The sequence below is a fragment of the Elgaria multicarinata genome, chromosome 3 (assembly GCF_023053635.1).
Source record: "Elgaria multicarinata webbii isolate HBS135686 ecotype San Diego chromosome 3, rElgMul1.1.pri, whole genome shotgun sequence".
NCBI lineage: Eukaryota > Metazoa > Chordata > Lepidosauria > Squamata > Anguidae > Elgaria > Elgaria multicarinata.
Genome location: NC_086173.1, coordinates 158143283 through 158166346, shown reverse-complemented (window position 1 = coordinate 158166346; position 23064 = coordinate 158143283). Strand labels below are relative to the sequence as shown.

The 23064-nt window shown below is 44.1% G+C and overlaps 3 protein-coding genes across 3 annotated transcripts in view; all 3 read left to right on the top strand.

Moving 5' to 3' along the window:
- Positions 1-23064, top strand: part of LOC134395624 (zinc finger protein 397-like) — a 284784-nt gene that overhangs the window by 69854 nt on the left and 191866 nt on the right. The window lies entirely within an intron of this gene.
- The window catches only part of LOC134396967 (zinc finger and SCAN domain-containing protein 16-like), a 45720-nt gene continuing 25061 nt past the window's right edge, over positions 2406-23064 (top strand). Inside the window, exons 1-3 of the mRNA XM_063123581.1 lie at positions 2406-2506; positions 4036-4798; positions 6862-6988. Of these exons, the coding sequence (XP_062979651.1) occupies positions 2406-2506; positions 4036-4798; positions 6862-6988 (991 nt within the window). The remainder of the gene's footprint in view (positions 2507-4035; positions 4799-6861; positions 6989-23064) is intronic.
- On the top strand, positions 7653-22996 carry LOC134396968 (zinc finger protein with KRAB and SCAN domains 7-like). Its single transcript, XM_063123582.1, is given in 7 exon segments — positions 7653-7918; positions 17425-18190; positions 18630-18719; positions 19266-19337; positions 19706-19832; positions 21806-22932; positions 22934-22996. Coding segments are annotated over 7 exon segments (2511 nt in total).

Sequence of the window (23064 nt, the reverse complement as noted above, 5' to 3'; positions counted from 1 at the left end):
TAGAGGACTATCTTGGAAATTGTCCACAGTGGAATGGAATGGCTACGAAAAATGTGGGTTTTGGAAAAAAAGTGCTGCTTTTCCTGTTGCACTAAGAACAGCCTGGGGGCCCTCTAGTCCAGGATTCTGTTCACACAGAGGGAGGGAGGGGTGTGTGTAGGGCAATTTTAGTCTAGGTTCTTAGTTGCCATGTTCAGCAGGCCATGGACACAGTGGAAGGGCTGCCGCTTCTTCTCCCATTCCTTCTGACAGGCTCCTACAGACGCAGGCATGGTGGAGGGGAGCCTGAGTGCTGCTTCCTTTCCCTCAGGACTAGTAGCCATCACTACATCTGGCAGTTAGCAACCAATGCTATGCGCCTCCCCAGACAGCATCAGGGTGGGGGCATAGGATATTATATTTTCTGGCTCTTTGGTCAGAGACAAGGCTCTGACCTCAGAGCCAGGAAACGTCTCCCATATCCAATGTAGCCAGTGTGGAGAGAACTGCACTGGCTATTAGGGGTGTGCAAAGACCGAGTTCTGAATCCAAAGCTCGGACCTCAGCAGCCATTTTAGGAAGGTTCTGCCATTTTCTCTCAAAACCCTAACATGCTACCCAGCATGCAGTGGCTGTGGGGGCTGTACTCACAGTCTAGATGTCCTCTCGGCACCACCAGTGGTCTCTTCTTGGCTCGATCGCTGTTGCCATTGCCACCGTCCCCACGAGAGTGCCAGCATCTTCTTGCACGATCTGGCCTCTTCTTGCAAGGAGACGCCAGTACTCTTGCGGGGATGGTGGCGTTAGTGCCAAGGAGAAACCACTGGCGAAAGTGAGGCGTTGTTCTATTTTCTGGCTCTGACCTTGGAGCCAGGAAACTCTGCTCCCCTATCTGTTGTAGCCTTTGTGGAGGGAACTGCACTGGCTATGTCTACATGCTCAAAAAATAGAGCGTGGAGAAGAGAAAGGGGGACGTTCCTGAGGGTGGGGAGGAGACCAGGGCAGCTGCAGTACAGTGTCTCCTCTTTCCCTCCCCCTCCAAAGTGGTGCTGCTAGACGAAGCAGACAAATCCTTTCTCTGAAACAGAAATGCAGGGTGGCTGGAGCATGGAGGGATATACTGACTATCCACAAAGGATTGAGCCCTTAAACGATGCATTCCAAGTATTTAGCATCTAAGTAAACGGATGCTGACATTTTGCAGGTGTCAAAGATAAAAATCCACTTTGGTTGTAAAGGCAACTCTGTTTTATTGAGCGTAATACAGCTGTATGGAGAAAGTCCTACAGACAAAGAACTTCTCAACTGACTGTGAAAGGCAGGTATATTTAGACATGGAAGCAAACAAACTAATTAGCAGTTAGCAAAGTTCTAAAGCAAAACAAGGCAGATGGAAGAAAACTTCATTATACCTTATTAATAGGTATAATCTATGTATACCAGTTGCTGTGGTACTATATAAAGTGCCAAAAAGGCACACAACTACTCCAAACACCAATAAAAGGTGATAATTATCAAATAACCCATTTATTTACCATTTATAAAGGTATATAAAACCAACTGATGTGTCTCAAAGTGGTTTACAATCACAATGTTGGGTACTATAACAACCAATAATATATATCATACATGCAAGAATACAAATCTAATATAGTCCAACAATATTACAGACTTTTATAACATTTAGCACCTGAGACAATACCATCAATAATATATATACAGAAATAGGGTTTCTTCTCATTTTCTATTTCTTATCTGCGTTGTCAATACATTGAATGACAGGAATTTGCAATTAAACTTCCCGTTTACGCTGTTCCACCTTCTTCGGACTCAACGCCATATCAGGTACCAGTTGCTGTGGAACATGGGTGGGAGGGTGCTGTTGCACTCATGTCCTGCTTGTGGTTTTCCCATGACCAGTTCTTTGGCCACTGTGTGAACAGAGCACTGGGCTAAATGAACCCTTGGTCTGATCCTGCAGGCATCTCATTTATTAGTTCCAGACCCTCCATCTTCCCCATCTAGAGTTAGGCCTTAAAGACCAAGGAGACGTGTGAGTAAGTTGTAAGCAAATGTGTGATTTTGCACAACATTTCTGATCACGGGGGATGGCTGTTAAACCTTAGCTTCCCATTTCCTGGCTTTGTGCAGCTTGAGCCAAAAAGACTTTCAGTGCGATTTACTCCAAGGAAGTGCACGAAGGATCAGCCAAAGTGCCCAAATTTACATCTCTATGCTTCCCAGGCTGACTCTCCAGCTTCGCTTTCCCTCCCCCGTGAATCAGATTGTGCAAAAGAAGTGAAGCAGAGTTAACTTTGGGAGGATCACGTCCCCCAAGGATCTTGATTGGTCAGTTTGAATTGCCCTCCCTGGGAACCCTGGAAGGACTTTTGTGAAAGCTCTGGCGTGGGCTGGTCCGTGACGTCATGAAGCGTCGGAAGCGACTGAATGAAGAAACAACAAACTGGTGGGCAAACTCTGCCAAGCCCTGGAGGCCCAAGAGGACGCCCAGGTGTAAGCCGCGCAGGTGAGTAGCTCTTCCAGGCTCTAGTCAGCAAGTTATCACCAGCTAGTTTGAGGTTTCATTTTTATGTTTTGAGCAACTTCTCTCGGCTTGCTTGTTTAAGAAATACTTTGGAGTTGATTTGGTTCTTTGGCTTCGCCTGGATTCCGGCCTCTCCGTGCGCTGGGCTGCCTGGAAAACCTGCTCCTTAGGCTGTTAAAGAGATTAAAGAAAGTTCTGAAATGGGGCCCATCCTTCTCCCTCTATATAGAAACCTCGAGCCTGACCTTCCCTGGGCATCTGAAGGGATATTGGAAAAGCACAGGGGTGGTTGAAGCACTACTTTTGGGGAGCAGAGACAAAATGCGTCTTGCAGCCTGTCCTACCTTGCAGGGAGGAAGTGTAGACAGATTTGCGAGATTTAGGGTTTTGATTTAACACATAAATGAGAAGAAATGCCAGGCAGGAAGTTATAGTGAGCTTGTTTGATGTTTATTGGTTTTTTTTGGAGTTGAGTTGATTCTCTGGCCTAGCCTGGACTCTGACCCACCCGTGATCTGGATGATTTGGTAAACCTGCTCACTAGGTTGTTAAAGAGTTTAAAGAAAGTTCTGGAAAGGGGCCCATTCCTTCTCCCTGTATTATACAGTAGCCATGAGTGTCACTTCTCCTGAGAGCATGTGAAATTGATTTTTCTAAGAGAGGGGTAGTTGAGGCATTGCTTTTGGACAAAATGTGTCTTGCAGCCTGTCCTACCTTGCAGGGTGGTAAAGACATAATGCCTTGACACATTTAATATAAAAATGAGAAGGAGGGGTCTCTTGACACACGAACAGGAAACTCCTGACATCAACTACAAACGTTGCTCCATCTAGATCACCCTTTCTCACTATATTTTTAATTAGTTTTTAAAACTGTGTTGAACTACAACTCCCATCACCCCCACCAACATAGACATTTGGCAGAAACCAAGTTGATGTTTAGATGTCCTTCAGTCACCTTTGAGTGTCAGGCCTTCATCTGTAAAGTGGGTTTTCAAAATTCCATCCTACTTGGAAGAGTTCTTGAAAGATTTATCAATGAAATATTCGAAGCACTCTGAACTGGTTCAAACAGAATCTTATATCTCACCAGCTCTTCTATTACAAATTTGGTTTTTGTCCAGGACCTTTTACCCATAGAATATTTCCCACCATAAATAATAGTAATTACTTCTGTCTGTCTGTCTATCAGTCACTTCAACCGTACATGAGAAACTCTTGGGGGGAAAACTTATATGTGTTATTGCTTGAATACTTACCATCACGTTATGATCTAAAAGCAGCATCTTGTTTGGAGTGAATGTGTGACTTTAGTTCCAAATATTCTTTTCATTATGAACTCTTTCATTTGTTCTAGTTTGGTGTCATCCTTTAGTTTATTTTTAAATACTTCATAAACATTGGATAGCAATTTCCCCTGTATTTCAAAATTAGTTTTTTAAACTCTTAAATATTGGTTATGTCTACGATATTCCACTAAAAATGTCTAATTTGGAAATACTCTAACTCTAGATTTGAGAGGGCAGAGCTAGGAGAGAAAGCGATGAAGGGGAGAAAACCTGCAGGCCCAGAACTAGAAGAAGGACCAGGCAGAGCAGGAAAAGCCTCCAGGGCAGTTCAGCTGGAATACGCGACAGACCGACCAGGATGGGACACATCGCAAGAGGGCAAAGGGGAACCATCCAGGGGGATGCAAGAGCGCTGGGAAGCCCAATGGCAGGAGTTCCTGAGGACACTGCAGCCCCTTCACGCAACGTGGGGAAACCCAGTGATGTCGGAGATTGCCCCATGGGATGACACCAAGGCCTTTCTGGCCTCCTTTGAGCAAGTGGCCAAGGCCTTTCGGTGGCCGAGAGGAGAGTGGGCGGCCCGGCTCCTGCCAGGACTAAGTGGGGAAGCAGAAGAGGCCTTCCAAAGCCTGGAAGCCAGAGATCAGGAGGACTATTGGAAAGTGAAGGCGGCCATCTTGCGAGGGGAAGCCCTGAGGATGGAGGCGCAGCGCCAGAACTTCAGGCAATTCTGCTGCCAGGAGGTCAGAGACCCCCGAAGGATTCACAGCCAAGTCCAGGAGCTTTGCCGGCAGTGGCTGAAGCCGGAGAGACACAGCAAGGAGCAGATCCTGGAGCTGCTGATCCTGGAGCAGTTCCTGGCCAGCCTGCCAGTGGACCTCCAGGGCTGGATCCGGGCAGGAGGGCCAGACACCTGCTCCCAGGCCCTGGCCCTGGCCGAGGACTTCCTCACGAGCCAGAAAGAGGCTAAGACAGCGGCCTGGCAGGTGAGGTTTCAATATTTTATTCCTAGAATCTCAGAAATGACATAGGATGTACGTAAAGTAGCTGGAAGCATCTGCAGTTATTCATTTAAAAATGGGCAGAAGTGATCAAACCTAGCTAAAGACTAGCTGAACTTTGGACACTGAATGCCAATTTAAATTAGAGCCTTTTCATTGTTGTACAATTGTAGAAAGTTCCCCCCTTGTAATGTATTGCCACATACAATACTACCTTTACAATATTCCTGTTGTTGTTGTTGTTGTTGTTGTTACTAATGTTTTATTGACTAAAGATACATCCTGCCTTAGCGCTGCATGTTTTGAAGCAGTAAATACTATATTCAATGAATTAAAACACAAATAAACCATTTTTACCCAGATGAGCAGAAAGTGTTTCTTGCCCTCTGTTCTGAGTAGAATCATCCTGCCTGTTTCAGGGACCACTGAAGGAGGAGTTTGAAGAACTGTCAGATCCTGTGAAGGGAGAGATCTACAAAGAACACGAGCTAAACGGTGATGCTACATTGGTCCTTGTGGGATGCTTAGACTAGATCAGATTAAAAAGGAGGACCAGCTCCTAAGAAAGATTATTGCAAAACGTTGTGCGAGGGCTGAGATGCCAGATCAAAAGGGAATTCACTAGAACAGCTTAGCTGCACATACCTTGTGCAAAGGAAGTAGCTGCAAAGATGGCTGAGCAAGGAGCACCGAGAGAGATTTCCTCCTGTATGACGAGGACGCGAAAGGGAGGCAGGACGTCTGAGCCTTCAGCAGTTGCTAGGAAAAGGGAATTTCAGCAGAAGCATCGTTTCCTACTGCTGAATTAAAGGGTGTCTGTGCCAAAATCCCCCTCGTGTCTGCAACACTTAAAAGAACTTCCTCCTTAGGGAGATTTGATTGGTTCTTTCAATTTTTATTTTAGGCAGGCTGTTCAAACCCTTTTCTACCACTTGGCATTTCAATTTTGTTGACAATAATTCTTCTCTCTGTTTATTAATGTCATGAGTAAAATAATAATCCTGGCTATCCTAAGCACAAAGGAAAGAAGGGGCTGCTTCCCTTAGTGAAATCCTCCTTCTGTCCTTCCCAGGCAGTGGAAGCCAATTCCCAAGCTTTTCAAATTCTTCACTTCTTCCTGAAGAACAAGAAATGGACCAACCTGGTGTGAAAGAGGTAGGCGACATTCTGGTGGTTCCGGGTAACACGGATGCTGAAATGGATGTCCACGTGGTTTGAGCAACTTTGCCAACGGGATGTTCTCATTTCCAGGCAGCTGGGAGGAGGCCTGCAGAGCCCTGATCTCCCAAGGATCAATGGGGTTGTGGCCAGAGGCAGAAACGAAATGTTGCAACCAGCCACCTCTTTTCTCAGATTTATCTCTAAAACAATAATTCTAAATGGGATGGGGCAGTTGACTCCATTATATTCATAGAATCATAGAATAATAGAGTTGGAAGAGGCGAATAAGGCCATCGAGTCCAACCTCCTGCTTAATGCAGGAATCCACCCTGAAGCATACCTGACAGATGGTTGTCCAGCTGCCTCTTGAAGGCCTCTAGTGTGGGAGAGCCCACAACCTCCCTAGGTAAGTGGTTGCATTGTTATACTGCTCTAACAGTCAGGAAGTTTTTCCTGATGTCCAGCTGGAATCTGGCTTCCTTTAACTTGAGCCCGTTATTCCATGTCCTGCACTCTGGGAGGATCAAGAAGAGATCCTGGCCCTCCTCTGTGTGACAACCTTTTAAGTATTTGAAGAGTGCTATCATGTCTCCCCTCAATCTTCTCTTCTCCAGGCTAAACATGCCCAGTTCTTTCAGTCTCTCTTCATAGGGTTTGTTTCCAGGCGCCTGATCATCCTGGGTGCCGTCCTCTGAACATGCTCCAGCTTGACCGCATCCTTCTTGAATTGTGGAGCCCAACTGGACTCCACAATTCAAGAAGGATGCAGACAAGCTGGAGCATTAATTCATTTCACAGAATGTAAATCCATGGACTGATATTTGTGAAAATAATTGTTTGGGTTTTTGCCATAGTGTCCTTCCTTCCGCCTGTTCTCCTCCCTGCAGGAAGAGATGGATGTCCGTGGAAGTCGCCTGTGTTTGCAGATCGTCAGCCGGAGTTTGCCCCGACCAGCCCAACAGACCACAGTCTGGCAAGTCCTGCAGGAGGACGGGGGGAACGTAGAGCCTTCAGGTAAGGAGCTCTTTTGCTCAAGTTCTGTCAAGGCAGGAAAGAATAACTGAGGCCATTTGTCATTTAAAGAACTGGGAAGAGTGGATAGAAAGAGCAGTTCCAAAGCGTCGATTGTCTTAAAGCGTGGTCCTCGTTCGAATTCCACGTATATCAATATCTGGGGGGAAACACAAAACCTAAACTGGGTTTTTATCAGAGGTGGCTCCACTGCAAGCCTGGGAATCGGCATTTGGGGTCTCCCAACCCTGTGGAGCAGATGTGGGGGATGTGCTGTATAATGAAGGGAAATTCTGTCCTGCCACTAGTATCTCTTCTGCTGACAGAGGGGCACCATTGGGTACAGTTTTCTCTGTATTTCTCACAGGCCTCACAATACTGTATTGGTCCTGGCTTCCTTCACCGAGAACATAATGTCACCAGTCTTTATTTGTAATTAATATTATAAATTAATTTATCTAATATTTGCCTTATCTTATGCTACAATTATCTTATAATTTAAGAATAAAGGGGGATTTGAAAGGATTACAGAAATAGAAAGGGACCTGGATGCAGCAGAGAGAGAGATGCCTTAGAAGGACCAGTCAGGCAAACGGAGGCTGTGGTTGTGTTGAAAAGAGCTTGGCAGAGAATGAGCACCGTTTCTTTTTCCATTTCCACAGGCGACATGAAGGGAAGCAAGGTCAAGATGGAGGATTGTCAGTATGGAGGAAAGGAGCCACAGGATATGTCTGAGAAAGCATCACAGATGGGCCAAGCGAATGTGATGGAGACAGCTGAGATGCACGAAGAAAGATGCAAGTCCAAAGAGGGTCCGGAGACGGAGCAAGAGGGAAGAGAGAAGGAATGTCATAAAGTCACGGAAGATCTTACAGCTGCGTTTAGCCCCCCTTCCAAAGGATGCACAAGGGACAACATGCCCATGTTCTCCAAGTACGGTAGACGATATCGCTACATGTTACAACCTGATATGATAGATGCCAGGGAGGACCACGACGAATGCCCCATGACAGATGAAAATCTCCAGCGAAATCCATGCTACGATCAGCATCAACGAACAATTAAAGGAGGATGTAAATCTGAAATTTCTGAGAATGAAAAAGAGGCTAATCGGAATAGAATTCAGATAAACCACCCAGAAGAGAAATCCAAAACCTCTACTGAGTGTGTACAGAGGTTTATTTATACAAAGTCACTAAAGCGTAATCAAGAAATTCATAGTGGGGGGAGACCATATGAATGTTCTCACTCTAGCAAATGCTTCTACCAGAGAGAAGAATTGATCAATCATGAGCAGCTTCATACTGGAGAGAGGGTATGTGAAGATCCCCAGTCTGAGGAAATCTTCACTAGACACGAAAAAAATGATACTAGATTCAAACCATACAAATGTTCTCAGTGTGGGAAGTGCTTCACTGAGGGAGGCAATTTGAGAAGACACCAGAGAATTCATTCTGGAGAGAAACCATACAAATGTTCTCAGTGTGAAAAGTGCTTCACTGAGGGAGACACATTGAAAAGACATCAGAGAGTTCATTCTGGAGAGAAACCATACAAATGTTCTATGTGTGGGAGGGGCTTCAGCGAGGGAGGCGCAATGAAGAAGCATCAGAGAACACATACTGGAGAGAAACCGTACAAATGCCTTGAGTGTGGGAAAAGCTTCAGTCATCTAGGCATTTTGAAGATCCATCACAGAACTCATACTGGAGAGAAACCATATAAATGTTCTCAGTGTGGGAAGTGCTTCAGCGAGAACACCAATTTCAAGAGACATCAGAGAATTCATTCTCGAGAGAAACTATACATAATGCCTTGAGTGTGGAGAATGCTTCAGGAGGACTCACAGTCCGAGAACCCATTAGAGAATTCATTCTTGAGAGACACCATACCAATGTTCTCAGTGTGGGCAATGCTTGAGTTGAATTGACTGGTTATTAGTGTAACCAAAGAAGAGGGCATACTTACAAATGAATTAACTATGTGAATTTAATAAGCAGCCTTTAATGCGCTGAGTGTGGGGAAAGCTTCACTCAGCTAGGCTTTTTGAAGAAACTTCAGGGAATTCATTCTTGAGAGTTGCCATACCAATGATCTCAGTGTGGGAAATGCTTGAATTGAGGAATTGACTGGTTATTAGTGTAACCGAAGAAGAGGGAAGAGTTACAAATGAATTAACTATGTGAGTGTTAATAGGCAGCCTCAGTTTAACAAAATATACATAGGAATGTAATTGGGTAAAAGAAGCTTTTAACGAGTGGATGAATTGATTGAATATTGGATTTTTGAAAGAGAGAATAATTACAAATAAATTGTTTATATGTTACAAATCCAAATAATTTTATTGAATGAAATCTGTCTCATAAAAAGAGTGTGAAAGGGCATGAATGTGTCCGTTTGATTCCAGCTGGAGAGAACTTGATGGGGTTAAAATGCTGCCAGAGGTCTCCAGCCATGAAATTTCCGGTCTCAACATTGCTCCTTATGAGTAAGGTTTTGTGATAGAACACTTTGAACCAAGAGTATTGATCCCCCTGCTAGCTCTTTTTCTGCCGAGTAGAGAATCTGAAAGAATAGAAGAAAATATCCCATGGTGGATCAGTAACAATTTTCTGATATGCTGCAGGAGTTCAAATGGGAAACTTCCACTGTAAATGGATCTACAGTATAGGACTATCTTGGATAGGATAGTTCTATTTCCTGGCTCTGAGGTCAGAGACAAGGCTCTGACCTCGGAGCCAGGAAACTCTGCTCCCCTATCCGTTGTAGCCTTTGTGGCGGGAATGGCACTGGCTATGTCTGTTGTTTATTCGTTCAATCACTTACGACTCTTCTTGACTTCATGGACCAGCCCACGCCAGAGCTTTCCGTCGGCTGTCACCACCCCAAGCTCCCCCAAGGTCAAGTCTGTCGCTTCCAGAATATCATCCATCCATCTTGCCCTTGCTCAGCCCCTCTTCCTTTTCCCTTCCACTTTCCCTAGCATTAGCATCTTCTCCAGGGTGTCTGCATGCTCGAAAAATAGAGCATGGAGAAGGGATAGGGGGACGTTCCTGGGGGTGGAGAGGAGACCAGGGCAGCTGCGGTACAGTGTCACCTCTTTTCCTCCCCCTCCAAAGTGGTACTGCTAGATGAAGCAGACAAATCCTTTCTCTGAAACAAATGCAGAGCGGCAGGAGCATGGAGGAATATACTGACTTATCCACAAAGGATTGAGCCCTTAAACGATGCATTCCAAGTACTTCGCATCTAAGTAAATGGACACTGACATTTTGCAAGTATCAAAGATAAAAATCCACTTTGGTTGTAAGGCAACTCTGTTTTATTGCGCTTAATACAGTCCTACAGACAAAGAACTTCTCAACTGGCAGTGTGAAAGGCAGGTATGTTTAGACATGGTAAGCAAAGCAAAGACAGATGAAAGAAAACTTCTTCGTAATACCTTAACAACAGATGGTCCATGACTTTTCCAGTAATGTCAGATTGGACTGCATAGTCAGTCCTCCTTATATATCAAGAAGTCTTGACAGTCAGAAATTCCAATCAAGCATTTCCTGGTTGATATCACCATTTTAGCATTAAAGCACATTCAGGCACTTACATTATTCCAATCCCATCATGCAGTTCACGTTCAAGAACCAAACTCCATTCAGAGGCCTACATACAGAGCAGGAATTTCAAGGCTTCTTGCCTTGTTTTCTTAGCTCTCCCTTTGGGCCTTCTAGGCCCACCAACCACATTGAACTTGTATTGCCATCAATAGTTCAATCCCTCTTCCTCTTCCTCTGGCATCTCTCCCTGCATAACATTAGATTGTAAGCCTATGCGGCAGTGTCTTGCTATTTACTGTGTATAATCTGTACAGCACCATGTACATTGATGGTGCTATATAAATAAATAATAATAATAATAATAACACTGACCATTTGCTTCAATTCTGTCTTTGTGAAAGCATTAGAAGTAGATTTAATACAGCATTTACACCATACATAAGATATAATATGCCACCAAGCACTTGACTGACAGTGAGCGGCTCTGGTGATTTCATTTCTTCTCTGGCATTCTAGCACTCCTGATTTTACCTTTAGGAAGATGTTCAAGCACACACTGTATATTTATGTATATTTATACATGGTAGCATCTGATCTAATTAGCAGTTTAATGTAAATACAACGCTCTGCGTGATTGCAGCCCCTGTCTTTTTTGGGTGCACAGAGTGCGCGGCCCCATTCCAAGACACATTTTACACCATCACACATTCTCTTGGATGCGTGGACAGGGCTTTACGCCATTTAGTTGAAGCTGGTGGCTGTGAGTTCAGTGTGCTGTGTGGATCCGCTCCAGGTTTCTATCAGAACTCTTTGGAGCTAACCAACGTGCTCTTGGATAGCGTCTTTATTATTATTATTATTATTATTATTATTATTTATTTATTTATTTATATAGCACCATCAATGTACATGGTGCCGTACAGAGTAAAACAGTAAATAGCAAGACCCTGCCGCATAGGCTTACATTCTAATTAAATCATGGTAAAACAATAAGGAGGGGAAGAGAATGCAAACAGGCACAGGGTAGGGTAAACAGGCACAGGGTACGGTAAAACTAACAGTATAAAGTCTGCACAACATCAAGTTTTAAAAGCTTTAGGAAAGAGAAAGGTTTTTAGCTGGGCTTTAAAAGCTGCGATTGAACTTGTAGATCTCAAATGTTCTGGAAGAGCGTTCCAGGCGTAAGGGGCAGCAGAAGAAAATGGACGAAGCTGAGCAAGGGAAGTAGAGACCCTTGGGCAGGCGAGAAACATGGCATCAGAGGAGCGGAGAGCACGAGCGGGGCAATAGTGTGAGATGAGAGAGGAGAGATAGGAAGGAGCTAGACCGTGAAGAGCATTGAAGGTCAGCAGGAGAAGTTTATATTGGATTCTGGAGTGAATTGGAAGCCAATGAAGAGATTTCAGAAGTGGAGTAACATGGTCAGAGCGGCGAGCCAGGAAGATGATCTTTGCGGCAGAGTGGTGGACAGAAACCAACGGACTGATGTGAGAAGAAGGAAGGCCAGAGAGAAGAAGGTTGCAGTAGTCCAGCCGAGAAATAACCAGTGCATGAACAAGCGTCTTGGCAGAAGAGACAGACAAAAATGATCGAATCCTGGCAATATTATACAGGAAAAAACGGCAGGATTTAGCTACTGCCTCAATATGAGGAATAAAGGAGAGCGAGGAATCAAATATAAAGCCAAGACTATGAGCTTCCTTGACTGGAGTAAGTGTAACATCATTGACAGTAAGAGAGAATGAGAGATGAGGAGAAGGTTTAGGAGGAAAAACAAGCAATTCAGTCTTTGCCATATTAAGTTTCAAACGATGATGCAGCAGCCAAGCTGAGATATCTGAAAGACATGCCGAGATACGGTCGTGAACATCAGGAGAAAGTTCCGGAGATGAAAGATATAATTGTGTATCATCGGCATAGAGATGATATTGGAGGCCGTGAGATTGAATAAGCTTACCCAAGGGCAACATGTATAAAGAAAACAACAACGGGCCAAGCACCGAGCCTTGCGGAACCCCTACTGAAAGGGGAAAAGAGGAAGATGAGCTGCCATTAGCCAACACGCTGAAAGAGCGACCCGCTAGATAGGAGGCAAACCAGTTATAGACAGAACCACGGAGTCCAAGGTCATGAAGGGAATCTAAGAGAAGATCATGATCAACCTTGTCAAAGGCTGCAGTTAGATCAAGGAGAATAAGAACGGAATAAAGGCCTTTAGACTTGGCAGTAAGAAGATCATTGGTGATCTTAGTAAGGGCTGTTTCAGTGGAATCCAAAGGACGGAATCCAGATTGAAAAGGATCCAGAGCAGAGTTACTAGAAAGAAAGTCAAGACAACGAGAGTAGACCACACGCTCCAGGATCTTTGAAACAAAAGGCAACAAAGAAACAGGTCGGTAGTTAGACAGAGCTAGCCTATCAAGAGTAGGTTTCTTGAGAATATTAGAGACTGTAGCATGTTTAAAAGCAGAAGGAAATGAACCAGAGGACAGAGAAAGATTAATAATATGAAGCAAGGAAGGGAGGATAGCGGGAATAAGATTAATAAAGACGCGGGAAGGAATCGGATCACGAGAACAAGTGGAAGTCTTCGAGGAGTGCAGTATTGTAGACAGTTCATCAGCTGAGACCGAAGGAAACGTAGAGAAATTTGCAGGAGGAACTGACAGATGAGGAACAGGAACTGGAAGAGGAGCAGAGCTGGCCAGATCAGAGCGAATAGTTTGGATTTTAGCGTTGAAAAAAGAGGCAAAGTTATTAGCAGACAGAGAGGCGGGAAGAGATGGTGGATTAGGCTTCAGGAGAGAATTGAAAGACGCAAAGAGCCGCTGAGGATGCATAGCACCATGTACATTGTACACCATGCATAGCACCATGTGCACAGCACCATGTACATTGATGGTGCTATATAAATAAATAATAATAATAATAATAATAGAGCTCTGGTGGGTTCCGAGTGAAACCCGGAGCGGATTCATCACCCCATTGACATCGGAATCACCAACCCCCACTGACTGCCTTAGGACTTTGGCCTGAGTGAGGCTCTTGATTCTAGGGGCCTACTGGAACCTTAAAGACCAAACCTACTTATTTTTATATTATCTATTAGGGTGACCATACGAACAGGAGGACAGGGCTCCTGTATCTTTAGCAGTTGCATAGAAAAGGGAATTTCAGCAGGTGTCATTTGTATATATGGAGAACACTAAGTCATGCCTAAGCTTTTTGCAGCAAATGCTCAGTGAGCGTGCTTAAACCGTGGTGGCCACCATGGTTAGGAACAGTTCACACGACACACTAAGTAATGTTTAGCTCAAAATACATAACCCCTGTGGGTTGCGTTGTCATCTTTGTATACCAGTTGCTGTGGAATATGGGTGGGAGGGTGCTTTTGCACTCATGTCCTGCTTGTGGGTTTCCCATGGGCAGTTCGTTGGCCACTGTGTGAACAGAAAGCTGGGCTAGATGAACCCTTGGTCTGATCCAGCAGGCATCTCATTTATTAGTTCCAGACACTCACAGAATCATAGAATCGTAGAGTTGGAAGGGGCCCATAAGGCCATTGAGTCCAACCCCCTGCTCAATGCAGGAATCGACCCTAAAGCATCCCTGACACTTGGTTGTCCAGCTTCCTCTTGAAGGCCTCTAGTGTGGGAGAGCCCACAACCTCCCTAGGTAACTGGTTCCATTGTCGTACTGCTCTAACAGGAAATTTTTCCTGATGTCCAGCTGGAATCTGGTTTCCTGTCACTTGAGGCCATTATCCTGTGTCCTGCAGTCTGGGATGATCGAGAGGAGATCCTGGCCCTTCTCTGTGTGACAACATTTCAAGTATTTGAAGAGTGCTATCATGTCTCCACTTTTCTTCTCCGGGCTAAACGTGGCCAGTTGTTTCAGTCCCTCTTCATAGGGTTTGTTTCCAGACGCCTGATCATCCTGGTTGCCCTCCTCTGAACATGCTCCAGCTTGACCGCATCCTTCTTGAATTGTGGAGCCCAACTGGACTCCACAATTCAAGAAGGATGCAAACAAGCTGGAGCATTAATTCATTTCATGGAATGTATATCCACGGACTGATATGAAAGTAATTGTTTGGGGTTTTGCCATAGTATCCTTACTTCTGCCTGTTTTCCTGTATCTTGAGCCGGTTTTTCCTTGTCCTGCACTCTGGAATGATGGAGAAGAGATCCTGGCACTCCTGAAAGACTAAGGAGACGTGTGAGTAAGTTGTAAGCAAATTTGTGATTTTGCACATTTCTAATCATGGGGGAAAGTCTGTTAAACCTTAGCTTCCCATTTCCTGGCTTCGTGCAGCTTGAGCCAAAAAGACTTTCAGTGCGATTTACTCCAAGGAAGTGCACAAAGGATCAGCCAAAGTGCCCAAATTTACATCTCTTTGCCTTCCAGGCTGACTCTCCAGCTTCAATTTCCCTCCCCCATAAATCAGATGATGCAAAAGAGGTGAAGTAGAGCTGACATGGGAGGATCACATCCCCCAAGGATCTTGATTGGGCAGTTTGAATTGCCCTCCCTGGGAAACCTGGAAGGACTTTTGTGTTTCTGCTGGTGGGCAAAGAGTCGAGGCCCAAACTCTGCCAAGCCCTGGAAGCCCAAGAGGACGCCCAGGTGTAAGCCGCGCAGGTGAGTAACTCTTCAGGCTCTAGTCAGCTAGTTTAATGTTTCATTTTTATATTTTAGAGCAACTTCTCTCGGCTTGGTTGTTTAAGAAATACGTTGGGGTAGATTTGGCTCTCTAGTTTCACCTGGATTCCGGCCTCTCCGTGCGCTGGGCTGCCTGGCAAACCTGCTCCTTAGGTTGTTAAAGAGGTTAAAGAAAGTTCTGAAATGGGGCCCATCCTTCTCCCTCTATGAAATAACCCCCAGCCTGACCTTCCCTGGGCATCTGAAGGGATATTGGAAAGGCACCGGGGTGGTTGAAGCACTACTTTTGGGGAGCAGAGACAAAATGCGTCTTGCAGCCTGTCCTACCTAGCAGGGTGGAAGTGTAGACAGATTTGTCAGATTTAGGGTTTGGTCAGATTTAACACAACATAATAAGAAATGCCAGGCAGGAAGTTATGGTGAGCTACTTTGATGTTGTTTTTATTGTTTGTTTGAGCAGCTTCTCTCTATTAGTACTTTAATAAATGCATTGGAGTTGATTTGATTCTCTGGCCTCGCCTCGCCTCGCCTCGGACCTACCCGTGATCTGGACTGATTGGTAAACCTGCTCACTAGGTTGTTAAAGAGTTTAAAGAAAGTACTGAAAAGGAGCCCATCCTTCTCCCTATATTGTACAGTACCCATGAGTCTGACTTCTCCTGAGGGGACGTGAAAGGGATTTTTTTATTTTTATTTAAATATTTTTTATTTTTCTACATTAATTATACATACAACATTACAATAATAAAAAAACAACATCAAACAACTCCTACATACATACTAAATAAATGTTGAATACACATATGTTGAATAGATATTAACTATAAAATATCATACCACAGCATAATCATTCTTGACATAAAAGTGCACCCCCCACCTCGGGATCTATTCCTGATTCCAAAATCTTATCATTTCTTCTGCTGGCGGTTTCCCACTTCCCTTAGTAAACACAAATATTAGGAACTGTTTCCAGATTCCTTCAAACTCATTTATTTTAGTTATGCCTTTTCTCCACTTAATATTACAAGTCAATTTATCTTTAATAGCTATATCCCATACTTCTTTATACCATTCTTCAATAAAATATTCCCCTTGAATCTTCCAGTTCCTAGCTACCATCAATCGTGCTGCAGTCAGCAAACTCGATATCAACTCTTTTATTTCTTTCCCACATTTTAAATCTTCAAATAGTGACAGTAATGCAATCTTTGGTGTTTGTTCTATTTTCATTCCCACTATTTCTTCAATTTCTAAAAACACCATCTTCCATAATCTTTGTACATATTTCCATTCCCACCACATATGTAAATACGTTCCTATTTCCCCACAACATCTCCAACAATTTGCTGAATATTGCTCATTTAGTGAAAGGGATTTTTAAAAGACAGGGGTAGTTGAGGCACTGCTTTTGGACAAAATGGGGCTTGCAGCCTGTCCTACCTTGCAGGGTGGAGGTGAAGACATAATGCCCGATCACATTTATTATAAAAATGAGAAGGAGGGGTCTCTTGACACACAAACAGGAAGCTGCCTGACATCAACTACAAACATTGCTCTATGTAGCTCACCCTTTCTCACTATATTTTAATTAGTTTTGTAAACTGCGTTGGACTACAACTCCCATTACCCCCACTAGAATAGACATTTGGCAGAAACCAAGGTGATGATTAGATGTCCTTCAGTAACCTTTGAGTGTCAGTCCTCCATCTGCAAAATGGGTGTTCAAAATTCCATCCTACTTGGCAGAATTCTTGAAAGATTATCGATAAAATATTCGAAGCACACTGAACTGGTTCAAATGAAATATTGTATCTCACCAGCTCTCTTTTATTACAAATTTGATTTTGTCCAGAACCTTTTACCCACAGAATATTGCCCACCATAAATAATAGTAATTACATCTGTCTGTCTATAAATCACGTACATGAGAAACTCGGGGGAAAACTTTATGTGTGTTATTGCTTGAATACTTGCCATCATGTTAGGTTCTTAAAGCAGCATCTTGTTTGGAGTGAATGTGTGACTTTAGTTCCAAATATTCTTCTCATTATGAACTCTTTCATTTGTTCTGGTTCGGTGTCATCCTTTATTTTATTTTTAAATACTTCATAAACATTGGATAGCAATTTCCCCTGTATTTCAAAATTAGTTTTTGAAACTCTTAAATATTGGTTATAACTACGATATTCCACTAAAATGTCTAATTTGGAAATACTCTAACTCTAGATTTGAGAGGGCAGAGCTAGGAGAGAAAGCGATGAAGGGGAGAAAACCTGCAGGCCCAGAACTAGAAGGAGGATCAGGCAGAGCCGGAAAAACCTCCAGTCCAGTTCAGCAGGAATACGCGACAGAGGGACCAGGATGGGACGCATCGCGAGAGGGCAAAGGGGAACCATCCAGGGGGATGCAAGAGCGCTGGGATGCCCAATGGCAGGAGTTCCTGAGGACACTGCAGCCCCTTCACACAGGAGGTGAGAGCCCAGTGATGTCAGAGGCTGCCCCCCCATGGGATGACACCAAGGCCTTCCTGGCCTCCTTTGAGCAAGTGGCCAAGGCCTTCCAGTGGCCGAGAGGAGAGTGGGCGGCCCGGCTCCTGCCAGGCCTGAGTGGGGAAGCAGAAGAGGCCTTTCGGAGCCTGGAAGTCAGAGATCAGGAGGATTATGGGAAAGTGAAGGCGGCCATCTTGCGAGGGGAAGCCCTGAGGATGGAGGCGCAGCGCCAGCACTTCAGGCAATTCTGCTGCCAGGAGGTCAGAGATCCCAGGAGGATTCACAGCCAAGTCCAGGAGCTTTGCTGGCAGTGGCTGAAGCCGGAGAGACACAGCAAGGAGCAGATCCTGGAGCTGCTGATCCTGGAGCAGTTCCTGGCCAGCCTGCCAGTGGACCTCCAGGGCTGGATCCGGGCAGGAGGGCCGGACACCTGCTCCCAGGCTGTGGCCATGGCAGAGGACTTCCTCATGAGCCAGCAGGTGGCTGAGACAGTGGCCTGGGAGGTGAGATTTCAATATTTTATTCCTAGAATCTCAGAAATGACGAGGAATGTACCTAAGGTAGCAGAAAGCATCTGGAATTATTCAGTAAAATATGGGCAGAAGTGATCAAACCCGGCAAATGATAAGCTGAACTTTGAACACTGAATGGCAATTTAAATCAGAGCCATTTCATTGTTTTCAAAAGTTCTACAATTGTAGTAAGTTCCCCCCTTATAGTGTATTGCCACATACGATTCCTACCTTTACAATATTCCTGTTGTTGTTGTTGTTGTTACTAATACTTTATTGACTAAAGATATATCCTGCCTTAGAGCTGCATGTTTTGAAGCAGCAAATACTATATTCAATGAATTAAAACGCAAATAAACCATTTTTACCCAGATGAGCAGAAAGTCTTTCTTGCCCTCTGTTCTGAGTAGAATCATCCTGCCTGTTTCAGGGGCCGCTGAAGGAGGAGTTTGAAGAACCATCAGATCCTGTGAAGGGACAGATCTACAAAGAACCTGAGCAAAAGGGTGATGCTACATTGGTATTTGTGGGATACTTAGACTAGATCAGATTAAAAAGGAGGACCAGCTCCCAAGCAAGATTATTGCAAAACCTTGTGCAAGAGCTGAGCTGCTACATCAAAACGGAGTTCACTAGAACAACTTAGCTGCACAGACATTGTGCAAAGGAAACAGCTGTAAAAAAGGCTGAGCAAGGAAGACCGAGAGAGATTTCCTCCTGGGTGATGAGGAGGTGAAAAGGGAGGCAGGACTCCTGAGCTTTCAGCAGTTGCAAGGAAAAGGGAATTTCAGTAGAGGCATCTTTTCTACTGCTGAATTACAGGCTGTCTGTGCCAAAATCCCCTCAGGTCTGCAACACTTACAGGAACTTCCTCCTTAGGGAGATTAGATTGGGTCTTTCAATGTTTAATTTAAGTGGGCTTTTAAAACTATTTTATACCGCTTGATATTTCAATGCTTTGGATGGCCAGTTTTATTATGAGGAAAATAATAATCCTGGCTATCCTAAGCACAAAGAAAAGAAGGGGCTGCTGCCCTTAGTAAAACCCTCCTTCTGTCTTTCCCAGGCAGCGGAAGCCAATTCCCAAGCTTTTCAAATTCTTCACTTCTTCCTGAAGAACAAGAAATGGACCAAACTGGTGTGAAGGAGGTAGGTAACATTCTGGTGATTCAGAGTAACACGGATGCTAAAATGGATGTCCATGTGGTTTGAGGAACTTCGTTGATGGGATATTCTCATTTCCAAGCAGCTGGGAGGAGGCCTGCGGAGCCCTGATCTCCCAAGTATCAGTGGGGTTGCGGCCAGAGGCAGAAATGAAATTCTGCAAGCCGCCACCTCTTTTCTCAAATTTATCTCTAAAACAACAATTATAAATGTTTGGGTGGCATGGGGGCAGTTTACTCCGGTTATTCATTTCACGAAATGTATATCCACGGACTGATATTTGTGGAAATAATTAGGGGTTTGCCATAGTGTCCTTCCTTCTGCTTGTTTTCCTCCCCGCAGAAAGAGACGGATAGCCGTGGAAGTCGCCTGTGTTTGCAGATCGTCAGCCCGAGTTTGCCCCAGTCAGCGCAACAGACCACTGTCTGGCAAGTCCTGCAGGAGGACGGGGGGAACGTAGAGCCTTTAGGTAAGGAGCTCTTTTGCTCAAGTCCCATCAATGCAGGAAAGAATAACTGAGGCGATTTATCATTTAAAAACTGAGAAGGGTGGATAGAAAGAGCAGTTGCAAAGCGTTGATTGTCAGAAAGTGTGCTCCTTGTTCGAATTCCACATACACATATATCTGGGGGGAAACACAAAACCTAAACTGGGTTTTAATCAGAGGTGGCTCCCATGCAAGCCTGGGAATTGGCATTTGGGGTCTCCCAACTGTGTAGAGCAGATGTGGGGATTGTGCCATAGAATGAAGGGAAATTCCATCGGCCACTGGTATCTCTTCCACTGGCAGAGGGACGCCATTGGGTACAGTTTTCTCTGTATTTCTTACAAACCTAAGAGCAAGGAAAGGTGAAATCCTTAACAAACAAGAATACAGTGCTCAAGAAAAAATTAAGGATATATATACAGTGAAACCATAATGTTTAATTTACAAAAATATAAAATAAAAGATTAACAATAATATTGCATTAAAAGTGCAATAACACATTGCACAGACCAATGTGTACCTTAAACCACGTAGAAAGAGGCCAAACACGTTTCGACAAAGGGTCTTCGTCAGTGGCCAATACTAAAATGCAATATATATGGGCAAATTGACCAAACACAGGTAACTGATAGTTATTTTAAATATGGACGCAAGGGTGTGTATATAGGACAGAGCAATTAACATTTGGACTGCTGTGTACTCCCTGATGATTTACTGGGGCTAACTTTACAATTCCCACAATTGTGTGGTATAGGGTGTCACTCCCCTTTGAAAATGTCAGGCTTCCTAAAAGGAATAATACAATATTTACATAATAATATATATAGCAGTTCCGTGTTGTTAATCAGAATTCCTTATAAATTTCCCTCTCTATAAACTAATGGAAGAAATATATCAGAAGTTTACTTACAACCTTTTCAAACCGCCTAGGTCATGGTCTTTAGAAGAATGGCGTTAAAGCTGGCTGATTTACAGCTGAGGTTAAGTACTATTCGTTTATAGGCCAAATGACAGCCCAGACAGATGCGACGGCCAGGAGTGCCTACTATCAGCTTCGGCTGATACGCCAGCTGCGCCCCTTCCTAGAGTTGGAAGACCTAAAGACGGTCGTGCACGCGCTGGTAACTTCGAGGCTCGACTTCTGCAATGCGCTGTACCTTTGTGCCTAGTCCGGACACTTCAATTAGTCCAAAATATGGCAGCCAGGTTGGTCACTGGTACACCTAGGGGTGACCACTTTCCACCAGCTTTAAAATCACTCCACTGGGTGCCAATTAGTTTCGGGGCAAAATATAAAGTGTTGGTTATTACCTTTAAACCCCTACATGGTTTGGGTCCAGGCTACCTGCGGGATCGCCTTCTCCCGTACAATCTGCCCTGCATACTCAGGTCCTCTGGGAAGAACCTACTTCAGTCAGCCAAAACCAGGCTGACGGGTATTACCCACAGGACCTTCTCTTCTGCTGCTCCCAGACTGTGGAATGGCCTGTCGGAGGAGATTCGTCAACTTGACAGTCTTTTAGCATTTTAAAAAGCAATAGAGACTGATCTATTCCAGCAGGCCTATCTCGTGAACTTTTAGGATATTTTTAGGATGTTTTAATCATGTAAGCTATGTTTTTAATCAGTTTTTAATGTGTTTTATATTCACTGTTGTTCCCCGCCTCGATCCAAATGGAGAGGTGGGTAAGAAATAAATTATTATTATTATTATTATTATTATTAGTAATTAATATTTAAATTAATGGATCTAATATTTGCCTTTTCTTATGCTTCAATTCTCATATAATTTAAGAATAAAGGTGGGGGTTGAAAGGATTACAGAAATAGAAAGAGACCTGGTTGCAGCAGAGCAAGAGATGCCTTAGAAGGACCAGTCAGGCAAACGGAGGCTGTGGTTGTGTTGAAAAGATCTCCGCAGAGAATGAGCACCATTTCTTTTTCCATTTCCACAGGCGACAGAAAAGGAAGTAAGGTCAAGATGGAGGAATGTCTGTATGGAGGAAAGGAGCCACAGGCTGTGTCCGGGAAAGCATCACAGATGGGCCAAGAGAATGTGATGGAGACAGCTGAGATACACAAAGAAAGATGCAAGTCCAAAGAGGGTCAGGAGACGGAGCCAGAGGGAAGAGAGAAGGAATGTCATGAGGTCACGGAAGATCTTACGGCTGCAATTAGCCCCCCGTCCAAAGGACGCACAAGGGACAACATCCCCATGTTCTCCAAGTACGGTAGAAGATATTGCTACAAGTTACAACCTGATATGATAGATGCCAGGGAGGATCACGACGAATGCCCCATGACAGATGAAAATCTCCAGCGAAATCCATGCTTTGATCAGTATCAACGAACTACTAAAGGATGGCGTAAATCAGAATTTTCTGAGAATGAAAAAGAGGCTAATCTGAATAGACTTCAGTTTAACCAATCAGAAAAGAAATCTCAAACCTCTACTGAGTGTGTACAGAGCTTTATTTATTCAAAGACTCTAAAGCGTAATCAAGACATTCAAAGTGTGGGGAGACCATATGAATGTTCTCATTGTCGCAAATGCTTCCACCAGAGAGAAGAATTGATGAATCATGAGCAACTTCATACTGCAGAGAGGGGGCGTGAAGATCCTGAGTCTGAGGAAATCTTTGCTAGACAGGAGAAAATTGATACTAGATTGAAACCATACAAATGTTCTCAGTGTGGGAGGTGCTTCACTAAAAAAGACCATTTGAGAAGACACCAGAGAATTCATTCTGGAGAGAAACCATACAAATGTTCTCACTGTGGGAAGTGCTTCTCTCTGGGAGAAACATTGAAAAGACATCAGAGAATTCATTCTGGAGAGAAACCATACAAATGTTCTCATTGTGGGAAGTGCTTCACTGAGAGACATTATTTGAGAAGTCACCAGAGATTTCATTCTGGAGAGAAACCATACAAATGTGCTCAGTGTGGGAAGTGCTTTACTGTGGCAGGCTCATTGAAAACACATCAGAGAATTCATTCTGGAGAGAAACCATACAAATGTTCTCACTGTGGGAAGTGCTTCTCTTTGGGAGACACATTGAAAAGACATCAGAGAATTCATTCTGGAGAGAAACCATACAAATGTTCTCATTGTGGGAGGTGCTTCAGCGAGGGAAGCGTGTTGAAGTCACATCAGAGAACTCATACTGGAGAGAAACCATACAAATGCGCTGAGTGTGGGAAAAGCTTCACT